The following is a 13,982-nucleotide window of genomic DNA, read 5'->3' on the forward strand; positions in this document are numbered from 1 at the left end:
TCATGAAACCACAGCATCAAAGAGGTGTCTGATAGGAGGGATTATTGCTAATTTCCATCAGCATAATCAAGAATACAGAAGACTGAGAACTAATATCTGTATTCATATTAAAGGAATAATTTTTGCCTTAAGTCATATTTTACTATTTAAGGACACCTTAAACTCCACTTAAGAAACAGAAACACACACACACTTTCTATACTGACCTGCAGAGCTGTTTGCATTTGGGAGGTTTGATAGTGCGCTCTCTGCCACAGGGCACTTTAATGACAGTTGTTCCACAATTGCATTTCACATCTACAGTCTCTGGACATGGATTACAACTACCTAAAAATAAATGCATCAACAATATGATAATCTGAATAAGGTACTGAATATAAAAAGTGGTAACTAATGTAACTCTGAATATGCACGTGGTATAGTTGTCCTATTCAGTTTGACCTAAATAACAGATGGCTGTTAATTTATTTCTACTTAGTTTCAAATCCCTCCTGGAAAAAAGAATTCATCATTCTTAAAGAATAGTCATAATAATCTTGATTATTCTACAGTAGTTAACTGGTATCAAGTTAGAAACAATCCCTCTCTCACATTTTAAAAAAAAGTCAGCATTACTAATGCCCAGTCATTTGGATCACATAACATTTAAATATTTGCTATTTATATTTCAGTCTTGAATACATACGAAGACATGTCATCTTTCATCTATATTCAAAAGATAAAAGAAGACATTGAAAAATTGGTACCATAAATTTTTACAGTTTTTGTATGATATTAAAGAGATGTTCAGCCTATGCATAATTAATGTTTTTATGAAAAGATCCTCCACCTTTATAAAGTTACTCATGCTACTAACCTGATATATTTTTAAGAGAACTGTAAAATATAGCTCTCCCACACTATTTCTTCATCAAGTGCTAACTGCTAAGTTTTATTACTGAGTAATTAACAGTAATATGTATCTTAAAAAAAAAAAAAAAAAAAAATCACCCCACCAAATTTAGACATTGGTTTATTAATCATGTTGCATTCTGAACCTTTAAAGAAAGCAGTGCTTTAAAAGCATTATCGACAGCACAACTTTTTAAGCAGTTCTGACATGTTCACAGGGTCTGAGAAGCAACAATTCAAGAAGCAGATCTCTCAGTGACAAAAGGCTGCTGAAGAAAAAAGGATGGAAGTATACAGTCTTTATACTGCAAAGTTAATTAAATTACATTACCAGCACACATAAACAGTTACTTCTAGAAAATAAACTGAAAGTCTAAAGCTATGCTGTCTGGAGTGCCTTACGTGTACAATTTACTTAAATATTCTATTAACAAAGACAACTACCTATGTTCTCAAAAAGATGAAAGGGCAGAGATCGCACATAAGCCTGAAGTTATCATGAGAGCACACTGTTCTCAAATCAAGTGTTAAAATGTACTATAGTAGGAAACAAAACATCCATGTGCCCTGGCAACACGTTCTAGATCTCAGTAAGTATGCTTAAATACTTAAGAAAAAAAGATGTAAAAAAAATCAACAGATTAAGTTACCTTTTTTCAGGGACCTCTGCTAAAGACCAGGTGCTTATTATCAGCAACCTCTAATAATTCTGAGATCAGCTACCTGATCTGACAAGTTATTTTCTAGAAGACATACTACTACCTTTAAAATCAGTGGTCACTGAGATCTGGTAGCTCATTGCAAAATTAACCTGATCTGATATTACATAGGAAAGATAAAATAATCAATCATAACTTTCAGCAGCTATTAAAATACTGGTGTACAAGGATGTCACGTCCCGCTCAGACGAGGGGGACAGAGAAGCACATGAATCTAAATATTCTGAAATCAAAATAATTGCCTTTATTATGAATATTGTCATTCTGTCAAGCTATTACAAAATGTACTAGATTGTAATTTGCTAAAGCATACATGTTATTTTCTAAACGTATCTGATACCATAGTTATTAGCTTCCTCAGATGCAACTTTTGGCAAGAGTTAAATATTGACAGTCGTACTGTTTTGATAAATTACACTTTAAAGAGTATATATTTGATATTTACAAAATTCACTTTTATTTTCTTACAGGCGCTGCTTTATTATTTTTATAAGGCTGTTAGTAGAAATCACCATCACTTTTAGTCAGGCTGTAAGATGCAAGCCGAATCAAATATAAACAGCTATTCAATATAAAAGTTTATCCTATAATGCGGCACTAGTTTCTTAGATTTCCAACCAGAATTTTATTCTATGATTTAGTTATCAACCAAACTAATGCAGAAAAACAATGTTACCAGTGTTGTTCTGATAGTACACAAGAAACACACACCACACCCCCCTCAAAAAAAAAAAAAAAAAAATATTTTCAGGATTTTGGAGGGATATGAGGGAGGGAGGGAGAAGAAAGGAAAGGGAAGAAGAAGCATAGTTAACATAGAAAACACAAACTACTAGTTTGTGGTGATGGATGAAACGGCAGTTTAACTGGGACAACTACCGCATTTACCTGTCCTGTCCTCTTAAGAATCACTGCCTCAAAAGCAAGACTGGCTGAACAAGTTGTGAATTATTTCTTGAGCTGTTGCAATTTATAGTCCAGAATACTAAGGGAAATTACATAGGCTACTCAGCTGCTGTTTCAGCAGGGCAGCAGCTTCTGTGGAGAAGATTGCTGAGAGGGCAGCCACTTTTTCAGTCATTCCAGTTTAATCCCCTACAAAGCAAATGTCAAAGCAATTGGGCAGGATAAAAACTGTCAGGTAATCTTGGCCATTTCCAGCACCTTTTTAACCAAGGTCATTAGATGCAGAAGAAAACTTTTTTGTTATCCTTCATATAGTCAGTAACAAGTTCTTATTTTCTCCTTTACTAGTAAGATACCAAAACATTCAAATTCCAACAACTTTTTTTTTTTCATTTATTTTAAACTCACTTGTATCACACGTTGTATTCTATGATTTTTAAAAACCATCCAGACTCAACCAGCACAGTAATTTCTGTATGTAGCTGGACTTTGTTATGCCTATTCAGTGAACTAATTATTTCGGGGAATAAAAAAGTCAAGCTATGGATTTTCATTTAAGTAGCTGGAAAGGGGACAGAGCATTTTCAGAGGAACAATGCTAAGCAAACCTAACAGGTAAAAAACTCAGGTTGTCATTATGTAAATCCTTAAGCTCTAACCAGCACTAAAAACCTTTCAAACACACTGCCCCCACAAAAAGGCCACATGCAACAAGCTTGAGAATTCACTAAGCACCACAGAGATTCATACAAGCATGAAGTTTGGCAAAGATAAACAATTTTCACTATGGGGATCCTTCACCTATTCTTACCTCTGTGGCAGCCTGAAGGACATTTGTGATTTCTGCAGCCTAGAGTCCGCCCACAGACTTGATCACAAGGTGGACAGTTTCCAGAACAGCACTATTAAAAAAAACATACATGCTATAGAACTGAAAACATAGACATTTCTGGTATAAATTTACCCTCTTCTACTATCTCATTTTTCAATACTACTTTAAAAAATTTGCATGCAGTTTAGTCAAATTTTCTCAAATTCATGCCAGGTATAGAAAGGAGGCCGTCTGTAAAGTTGTTTTAAAAAATTCGAATTATAAAATAACAAGGAAACACACATTTGAAAGTACTATTTCAACACACTAAAAAAGCAGAGGGCTTCCAAAAAGCATAAGAACATTTAAAAAGTTCAAATTCTTACAATATTTTAATCTGAAGTAGTTTCATAAGATTACATGTAGGTCCAGCAGTTTGCCCCACTACTATGCAATTTCTTCCACTTTCATACTATATTGTCCCTGGCACAAAAATGTTGCTAATCACCTTTTTTTTTTTTTAAGACATAAAGCATCAGTAACTACTCAAGTATCTAAAAGCAAAACTGCCTTCTGGCACTGAAAAGTTGTTAAAACCCCCTCCCAGTTTTTAAGGCCACCGAGTTTTTCTGGGTGACATGCTCTTCAGAGAATTCTGGTACACTGCAAACTAATTTGAATGACACTGAAGAAAACTTCTCCTTGTATACAATAACACAAGGCAGAACAATGAAGTGGTGTGATTTATATATATCTAAATTTTTAAAAAGTTATCTAAACAATACACTTGAGAAAGACCATCTCTGGGCACTTACCTTTCTCCTACATTGGTGCTTTTGGCAATCACGAATTTTAGTACACTTCGTTTCACACAGATATGGCTTATGACATGGCATGCGTTTAGTGTGCTTTCCACAGCGACACTGTTTTTCAACTTCCTGGGCAGCAAGATAGGGAAAAGAACAGAATATTTTTAATATATATTTTTTTTAAAGTGAAAAACAAAATGTTCTACTACTAGCTGTAAAGAAAAGTTCATGGGAGAGTAACATTACAATGCTCTATCACAACAGGAAGCATATCACATGCTGTGAGCAGATTAACTATCTGTGCAATAACTACTTGGGGCCCTCATGTCGGTATTGCAAACACTGTGCTCCAGATGGCACCTCACTGTAGCTTTGGTCTCACCAAGAGGGAAGCCACTTCAAGGGAACCACTCAAGTGTGTAGTGCAAGATGTCAAGCATAAATGCAAAACAAATTCATACAAAAAAAGTACTTTCCCTACACAGTAAGCTATATTCAACCAGCATGTATACAGATCATTTAAGAAGCAGGCAAGCAGTTTTATCTGACCTTCATCCCAGCTATTACGTGCTAACTACTTTCAGCACAGACTTTGTAGCCAAGGCTGGTTCAGGAAGAGACAACTGAGAGCAGACAGAACAGCTTTATAGGCCAGACCGCAGAAGCTCCATAGATATTTAGAGCAGAGTAAAATATTATTTTCTTAATAACAGTGAAATAACATTATGTTACAGCATCTTCCATTTCACTAATAAAGAAATATCATAATAAGACAAAGCAGCAAGGAAGCTAGAAGAGCGTCTTTTAGGACATAATTAAAAAACCAAAACAAAACCAAAACCAAGTCAAAACAATAAGACCCTCATCCATGACTCAATTCAGATACGTAATGCTCAACTAGTAGTTTAGAATTGTGTTGAGGCAGTAGGAGAATAGGGACAAAATGTATTCCTTTTAATGAACGGCAAGTCATAGATTTTGTCACAGATATGACTTCACTTTCCTTAGGAGACTTCCACTGTTGCAAGCATATAGTGTTTAAAAATCCTGACAAAATGTGAATCTGCTACAGTAAGACTAACCTGTCTGCATATTTCACAGGGACCTCGATGACAGCGCTGTGAACATTTATGGATGCCACATTCCAGAACTTTGTCACAACTATCACCACAGGTGGGCACATCTTCTGTACATGGCAGTGTGAACTCTGGATGAAAAATACAAGCAAGCATTTAGGAAAAAAAGCCAAAATGTTTAGAAAAAAAATGCACCATGTAATATGAGTTCAAATGCCAATTCTCTCAGTTTTTTAAAAGCTTCTCTAGAATGACTTAATTATGCATATTGCCAATTAAACTCCTTGTACTAAACAAAGCTTTGAAAGAATTAAGCAAAAAAGTGAATATAAGCTGTCACAGTTCACTGCTTGTAAAAACTTTTTACGGACCCTGCCCTGCAAAATTAACCTAAAGTACTGACTCAAAGACTGGATGACTTGTTTTTTTTTCATTTATCTCACTAAAAAAAAAGGGTCTTACTTGATTTCTCACATGGACAGGACCTTTTCCCAGAACGAGGACAGTCTCCACAGGGATCAGCATGACAAACTCGTTCACATGTGTGATTACCACAGGGCAAACATTTTCCACACACCTGGAAAACTCAGAGAAACCAAGTGAATGCAATGTAACAAAACTACATACCAAGACAAAGCAACTCAAGGGGAAAACTAGGGGTGAGAGACACCTGGGTGAAATTTAACTTTTTCTTAGTTTTGTTAACAAATCTTAACAAAGATTTTTTTTTTTTGGTTAACTAAGCTGAATTTACTATATAAAACTGATCACCCCTGGAGCAATCCTGACTGGAAGACCACTGTATAACTGAGGAGTGAGTGGTTCACTTAACTGTTAACCTGCATAGTCCCAGGCCTGTGCTATGCTGCACCTACAGCTTGGCCTTCAGGCCTGTGTTGTGCTGCACATATCCCTTGGCCACAGGATAAACATACTGTAGCTGAGTAAACTGGAGGCAGCTCCCACTCAGTACCAGTGATTATGCCACCTGCATGTCCTTGCCTTTATCTAAAAGTGCAGCAAGAAGTTCTCATCTGAACACCCTTTCTGTTTGACAGTAGAAATGATGAACAGAGTTGCTTTATTGTAATAAAATCCTACAATAGCTTCAATGACTAAAATGGGGTAACCCTTTCTACAGATGGAGTCTGCACTGCATATGCTGTACATGGATCAAAGGCCCATTCAATGCTGCACAGCTTGGGGTTCCCAGCATCTATAGGGCCATACTATTATTTATATTATACTCCCTTTCTGTATAGTGTTAGCTGAAATAAATCACATTTTAACTGATTCTTTACAGAGGCTGAGAGCCTTTCAGATTGTAATGACCAAGTATCTTCTGGTGCAATCTCCCCCCACAACTTAAATTTTCAAATATTGTTATTTTTTATAGTCTGTCAATCCATACCCTTGGTCCTAAGAATGAACTGCAAATATACGTCAAAGAATGATTCACAAAGCTTTCATTCTGTTACAGTTACCAGAAGTAAACAAGCATGAAACTTTTATATACCTGAACTGTGGTTTCATGCTTATTTTTGAAGATAGCAGCTGAAATTTCAACCTCAAGTACAAGAAAACAGAATATACAAGGTCAAATTCACTGCTAGCTTAACCCTAGAACAATTCCAAAATAGTGACATTTTAACTACTATCAGAAATGAACTGGGCCACCAAGTAGATCCATTTTCAAACACTACTGCTTATATTTTTGATTGTCTTTTCAAAACCTAAAAAATAATTTCTTACTTTTTCCAATCCTTAATACACCAAGTAATCAAATTTCATAAAGACAAGAAATAAGCTAAAAAGACAGCTTTGAAATACCTGATCACACTGCCACTGAGGACTCGCACAAAGTCTTTCTGCTGTCTGTCTGCCACAGATGCACCGCTGTTTACTGACTCGTGGACAAGGCTGGCAATCTCCTGTATGTAAGAAATTGCAAAAGAATGATATATCTTAACAATTAAAATGACTGCTCCTCTGAGGTTTAAGGCGGCAGGTCTACCTGCATGACAGGAATTCTCACAGGTGTGCTGTCCACAGAGCAATGTTCGTCCACACGGGAGGCGGCATGACCATTCCTTGGCACTGCACCTTCGGGGCACTGGTTTAGCTTTCTTACAGTGACAGGTTGTTGTGACCATCTTTGGGCAAGGTGGACATGGTCCTAAGTAAAGGAAAAAGTAAACCTCGCTAATGGCCATTCAGCAAATGGAGCCTTGACTACATCTGTTTTAATCTGAGAATTTTAAATATAGGTAGCAGATTTTAAGTAAAACTGTGTAAAAGCTACATAAATACAGGCCATGCAACCAAGAGACACAATGAATTTACCTGGATGACAAAGCAGCAAACATTTATGACCACAAGAAGGTTTGAATTCCCTCTCACATATTTGACCACAGGAGTGAGGTACCAGCCATGGGTCCAGTGCTGGATTCTCCACTTTTCCACAATAACAGTAATACCTACTGGGAGTTTCAGACCGTTTGTATTCAAACCTACATTTTGGACTACAACAAGGGGAAAAGGAAGTGAAAAGAAAAGCAATTTTTTAAAGATTTTTTAAAAAATCAAAACCATTTTTATCATTTCAGTTTCCCAAGATTGTTACCAGGCTACCAATTAACATTTTTACAACTACTGTAACTAACAACAATATAATTAAATTTATAATATACAATAAAGGTCTTTCTATATGTCAGATTCTACAATATATTCATTAGAATGTCTGTGGAATTGTCTTATCACTGCTATAATTTTTCTCCAAGAAGATATACAAAAATTTCACCGTAGGAAGCATATGGAACAATTTTTATATCAAGTAATACCAAAGGAATGTATGCAACAAAGAGTCAACCTACTTAAAGAGAACCAATCAAAGAGATAAAAAACATGTTTCTACCAGTAGCAATTTATAAGCTGTGTAAACCAAAATTTATCTATGCTATTAAAACTATGCAAAATGATTATTTTATCTGAAAGATTTTAGATTCTATCAGTTCAGCATCTTAGATATTATAAGATGCACACCTTTATTTGTTATCCTTGATGGTGTCAGATATTTAAAAATACATTATTCCTAAAGGTAGAGAGGCACCAAAGGTCTGGAACTTGTTAGTGTCATAGGCCCTAAAGGCTTCCAGGTGCAAGCCATGGATGAGGGAGGCAACACAAGGAAGGAGAAACAAAGCAGCTCCCATTTCTGGCTACGCTGGGAAAAGGCAACAGACAAGGAGCTCCTTCTCAGAGAAGAATAGAAGCTTTGAAAGACCTATGTAATCATTTCTATCAAATAAAATGTCAACTTGCGCCTATATAATACATTACAAGCCATAATCCATTTCTCCATAGTGACTGCACAGTTTTATCATGGGCTTAGATGTTAAGTAAAATACCATTCACCTCGAAATTTTTTCATTATACACATCATGCCTAAACACAAAACTGGTTTGCAGATGAACGGGCATTATCGAGACGCTGCCCGCCAACAATTGTATACCTTATTTCCTAAGCAGACCTGCTCTCCAAGATCCCATATTGAGTGTTTGAATATGCCAGGCGCTTTCAAACAACTTAGAGGACTGTGTCTCAAAGATAATACTGTGAGTTTCCACATGCAAGCAGGTGAGCAAATAAAGCATAGAAAAAGCAAACACAGAGAAACCCTGACTGAACTTTCAGACACAAATCTACCGAAAAAGCAAGCTTCATTATTCATGCAGCCACAATATTTTCACCTTCTTTATACAATCTTATGTAAAACTGTAAGACCGACTTTAGTGCTTGAGTCATAGACAAAAATAACACAGAGACTAAAAAATACTCCTGAATTATGTTTATGAAAACTTAAAAATAATTCAAAGAAGCAGCAGAAACGTCAGTCTCAACTTTTGTGTGTGCGCATATCATTTACATTCCTTTCTAAGGTAACTGGTTCACACACGTTTCACAACAAAAGCATCTTTGTATATGTACCCTGAAGAGCTCACCATGGCCAGGGATAATCTTTCTTCCCAAAATTATCATCTGTCAAAGGAGACGACACAAGGAAAAGGCTGTCCTTGGCCCACTTTTGGATACACACCAGGTGAAATATACAAAAACATCCACAACAGCTCCACACCTAAGGAGGAGATATAAGTGCAAATTGCTTTGTATTAGATTTCTTTCTTTTCATTGATGAACATCTGTAATATCTAAAGAAATACAAGCTTGCTATTTTTCCATTTAAAAAATGGATTTCCAAAGATAGATTATACCTATTGTTAGATTAATATTGGCAGTTCTACTGTTACAGATTCATACCTACCATCTTTTCCTTTCTATATTTTCCTGCTCCTGTGGGAAGTTTTTGCCAAGACTTAATGGAGCCCAAAATACTCATATAATCATAAAAATGATTTAAACACACTGTTGGAGGTCATTTAACACAACTTCATGCCCGAAGTAGGACTACTGGCAACTTAGCTCCCTTTTCAGTGACAGCTTTGCCTAATAAAGTTGGAAAATCCTGAAAGATGGGCACTCCACACCCATCCTGAGCAAGTTACTCTAAATGTCATACTACCTTCCTAGTGCCCACTCTGCACCTCCCAAGCCCCAGTTTGTGCCATTGCCCCTCATTACACCACCTGTCCACAAAGATGACTTTGGCTTTAGCCACCTTCACAACTCCAAGTAGGCAGAGACTGCAACCATATTATCCCTTAGCCTCCTCTCTGCCAGACCCAAAAAGCCCAGCATGCTCTCCACCTCTCTCCCTGTCCCATACTCTAGGTCTCTAGACATCTTGGTAGCGGAAGTACTAAAACGATTTTTCCCCCTTTCAAACTTTAGGATTTATATACAATGCTACTAAGAAAAAGAATTTATTAAAAGCATGGCTTTCAACCTCGTATCTTCTGATCAAAGAGCAAAAGAGGTATAAAATGGAACAATTAAAAGCAAAAGCAAATGTGTTTAAGAGAGTCGATTTTGCCAGTATCCTGTCTCCATCACTAAACCTTTATGTTCTTGGTCCCGGTGTACTCCTCTTTATCAGTTCTGGAATGAAATCACAATCCTTCACTTAGAATACCAGTCTGCTGCTGAAAAGCAATTTAAATAACAGAAATGCAGTTTATGACTTTGGTACTTTCCACGTTTTCCTGTCTTGTCAGCTCAGAGTGACTATAACAATTTGGTAAGAGAAATGCAGCAGAAAAATTAAGTTCTAATTTCTGGGTTTTTTTCTTTAATAACTTAGGACATTGTTATAAAATTGTACTATGAAAACAAGAATTCCCCCATTAACTTACAGAGTACAAAGTCAATGACATAACTTTCTAAAAGTATTGTAACTAACTTCCCAAAACTAACCTAAATGGGAGACATTAAGTAAAGAAACATACTTGGCTGAAATTTACAGATTCAAGATGACTAACAAACCACTGAGTTACAAAAGAAGACTTCCAAGTTGCCAAATCATAACACTTCTGAGATGAGATTTAACTCTACCAAGAGACGTGGAACTTTAAAATCAAGCTAAATATATACATTAAGGTCTGAAAAAATACAGATTCAATATCTTGAGAACTCAAAAAACATACTGTATCTCTTTCTAAAAAGAAAGTTAATGACTACAGTTTCATTTGATACTTGTAGTCCATGTACATACAACACAAGTTAAAGACTTTCTGCACTTTTTTCTTGTAATGTCAGACATACAGTTGCAAGTATGTATTAAATTAAAATAACTGTCAGTGTCAAAGGGAAGTTGATACACAACAATAAAAGTGAAAAAGATTTGTCCTGAAATCTCTCCCATGAAAAAACATTCCTATACGAAATAAGACAGTCTTCTCAGATGTGCCATTCTTCTTCTCTTTCACCTGATCAGCACTTAGAGAAGCAAAGTTTATCTTAGATTCCCTGATATAAATCTAACAATAGTATTTCCTAACTTCCTAGTATTTCTTGCTCTGGTGTTTGCTACAACATGGCTTACTGAATACACCAGTGCAAGCACTGGCCTTCAAGTACTTCAGTACTTCATTTTTTCATCTACTACTCTCTAAAATTTAAAAAATAACTATTTTACATTATGATAACAAACATGTCAAAAAATACATGTTCTGATTATAAACTACATGTATATATAAGCACTTATTTCTTCAAGTGTTTGAAAAATCCAAAGATGCCAAATGTTGCATTTAGCACTCTATCATTTTAAAACTATCAAACCCAAGAATTACCCTAGTAATATAATTAAACACAAGTTTTTCAGGCAGTTATATTTGCTTTATTTTAAAAAAGACTACTGTAAAATACTTACAGCTTGGTTCCTTTTAACTGAAGCAATGCAGATCAGACATGTCATAGCCCCTGACTGAAAAGCTTCATTCATGTACTGTCTTGTACGTTCCAGTTCACTTGCATCTCCATCTTTAATGTACAAAGATTTTAAAACAATCAGTAATGTTTGATCTGCTATTCTGTACGTGTTGAGACTAATGTAAAAGTAGATGTATTTTTTTCTCTGAACCGAGGCCAACCATATATTATTAGAAAACCACATTATTAGAATTACATAGGACAGTTTCAAAACTATACCACTGATTCGGCATAAAAACACAAGAAGTACTGGCAGCATACACTATTTGGAACAAATATTTTTAGTACAAGACATCAGAATAAAGAGTTTTCCCTCCAATTATGGAAAAATTCTAATACACAGCCAATACAGCATTGTTTAAGCTTTCATAGCAAAATAAAAGTCAATAAATGAAAAAAGTTTACCAGTTTGACTGGTGTAAATGGTAAATGTTTTGGCCAAAATCTTTCCTTGTTTTACTTCAGCATCTTCATCATCATCTTCAGATGAGGAGCTAAATTGTTCTTCAACTAGCTTTTTTGCTGCAGCCTGATTAGCTTTCTTAATTTCATCAAATTTCTTCTGTGAAGATAATTCTATTAAGAGAACAAATTAATAATGATTAATACCATGATAATCATAATACCATATTCAGTTCTACACACTTAGAACCATTCTTTGCTTTAAAGAGCTTGATGATTTTATGTTTTTAAGAGCAGCATGTTGCTACATTTTCAATACCACACAAGAAGAGATAAACTGTATTTTCCTCTTTCTGTGGAGGACTTCAGGGTGTTGGTTGACAAGAAGCTCAACATGACACAGCAATGTGCACTTGCAGTCTAGAAAGCCAACAGCATCCTGGGCTGTATCAAAAGGAGTATGGCCAGCAGGCTGAGGGAGGTGATTCTCCCCCTCTACTCTGCTCTTGTGAGACCCCACCTGCAGCACTGTGTCCAGCTCTGGAGCCCCCAGCATAAGAAAGACATGGACCTGATCAAGCAGATCCAGAGGAGGGCCACAAAGATGATCACAGGGCTGGCAATAAGACAAGAGGTAGCGTGCTCAAACTGAAAGAGCATAGGTTTAGATTAGATATAAGGAAGAAATTATTTACTGTGAGGGTGGTGAGACACTGGCACAGGTTGCCCAGAGAAGCTGTGGCTGCCCCCTCCCTGGCAGTGTTCAAGGCCAGGTTGGATGGGGCTTTGAGCAACCCGGTCTAGTGGAAGGTGTCCCTGCCCATGGGAGAGGGTTTGGAACTAGATGATCTTAAAAGTCACTTCCAACCCAAACTATTCTATGATTCTTTATTGTGCATTATCTGTAAAATCCACAGAAAGAATTACTGTCAATTACTGCTGAAATCCAACCAAACATACTAAATATACCCATCTACAATGCTGCTTTATGAAAAGGATACTGAAAAAAAAACTCACACACATCCCACACAAACACAACTTTCATAGCATGAAGAAAAACCTAAAAACCAAAACAGTCAATACTTGATAAAAACAGTTATTATAATTTGCTGATACCCTACAGGTACCTCTCCCAGAATTTGGTATTTTTAAAATTATTACTTTTACTGATCTCCCTCCATCCAACAAGTTTTTATTGCAATAGTGGGTTCATGCTATATCACAGCTGGCAGCATTAAAAGTGACAGGGTATTTTAATATAAGCTGTTTTTAAAGTTACTGAATATGAAAGAGGAAGATTCTCACATGGAGAAAAATTATGTAACAACATAATAATAAACCAAAGTGTCTCTAACATAATATACCACAGAGATATAAGGGTCTTCAGCAGATCACAGGTCTTAAATACCTCCTAGTTTTCCATATTAGACTGTTGCATCCAATACATTTACTGGGGTTTGGTCAAATTTAGTTTTAGAGCTTTCCATAAGAAACTACGCTGTCACTTAAAAGAGTATTTGGCACTTCTGAACCTGCAAAGTATTTCAAGTGTATTAACTCGCACTCACTGCAACCCCGTGCACTGTGAAGCCCGCACGCTTCCCAGACCGGGGCAATGTGGCACACCGGCCAGAGCACCTAAAGGCGGTCCCTAGCGGGCAGCACTCTCCTGAGTACTTCCAACCGTACTGAAAAACAGCTGCTTCATCCATTATTTCATACTTCTCTGCTCTAAGGGCACTGACTGTGCCCCCTGTGGAAAGCACAGCCCCCGAGCCCCCAGCCCCCGCCGAGGCCCCTGCGTTTACCCCTAGGAGGTACCTGCAGGCAGGAGACGGTGAAACACCGTCTCGCTACCGCCCAGCAGCGAGGGAGCGGCGCCGGGGCGCGCCGGCCACACAAACGCCCCCCACCTTCCTTCCTCCCCGAGGACGCCGGGGAGAGCCCCGACCTGGGGGCTTGTAGGGGCTCCCCAAGGCCCAGC

The 13,982-nt window shown here is 36.9% G+C and overlaps 1 protein-coding gene across 1 annotated transcript in view; it reads right to left on the bottom strand.

The window, feature by feature from the left end:
* The window catches only part of NFXL1 (nuclear transcription factor, X-box binding like 1), a 50,039-nt gene that overhangs the window by 35,810 nt on the left and 247 nt on the right, over window positions 1–13,982 (bottom strand). The window contains exons 2-13 of the mRNA XM_026846971.1: window positions 13,683–13,819; window positions 12,002–12,172; window positions 11,538–11,647; window positions 9,214–9,347; window positions 7,556–7,734; window positions 7,227–7,388; window positions 7,043–7,143; window positions 5,675–5,789; window positions 5,219–5,343; window positions 4,143–4,265; window positions 3,328–3,418; window positions 207–327 (exon numbers count right to left, since the gene is read on the bottom strand). Coding sequence (XP_026702772.1) covers window positions 207–327; window positions 3,328–3,418; window positions 4,143–4,265; window positions 5,219–5,343; window positions 5,675–5,789; window positions 7,043–7,143; window positions 7,227–7,388; window positions 7,556–7,734; window positions 9,214–9,347; window positions 11,538–11,647; window positions 12,002–12,172; window positions 13,683–13,819 — 1,569 coding nt within the window. The remainder of the gene's footprint in view (window positions 1–206; window positions 328–3,327; window positions 3,419–4,142; window positions 4,266–5,218; window positions 5,344–5,674; window positions 5,790–7,042; window positions 7,144–7,226; window positions 7,389–7,555; window positions 7,735–9,213; window positions 9,348–11,537; window positions 11,648–12,001; window positions 12,173–13,682; window positions 13,820–13,982) is intronic.

The sequence above is a fragment of the Athene cunicularia genome, assembly GCF_003259725.1.
Source record: "Athene cunicularia isolate RWA chromosome 4 unlocalized genomic scaffold, athCun1 chr4_part1, whole genome shotgun sequence".
Taxonomy (NCBI): domain Eukaryota; kingdom Metazoa; phylum Chordata; class Aves; order Strigiformes; family Strigidae; genus Athene; species Athene cunicularia.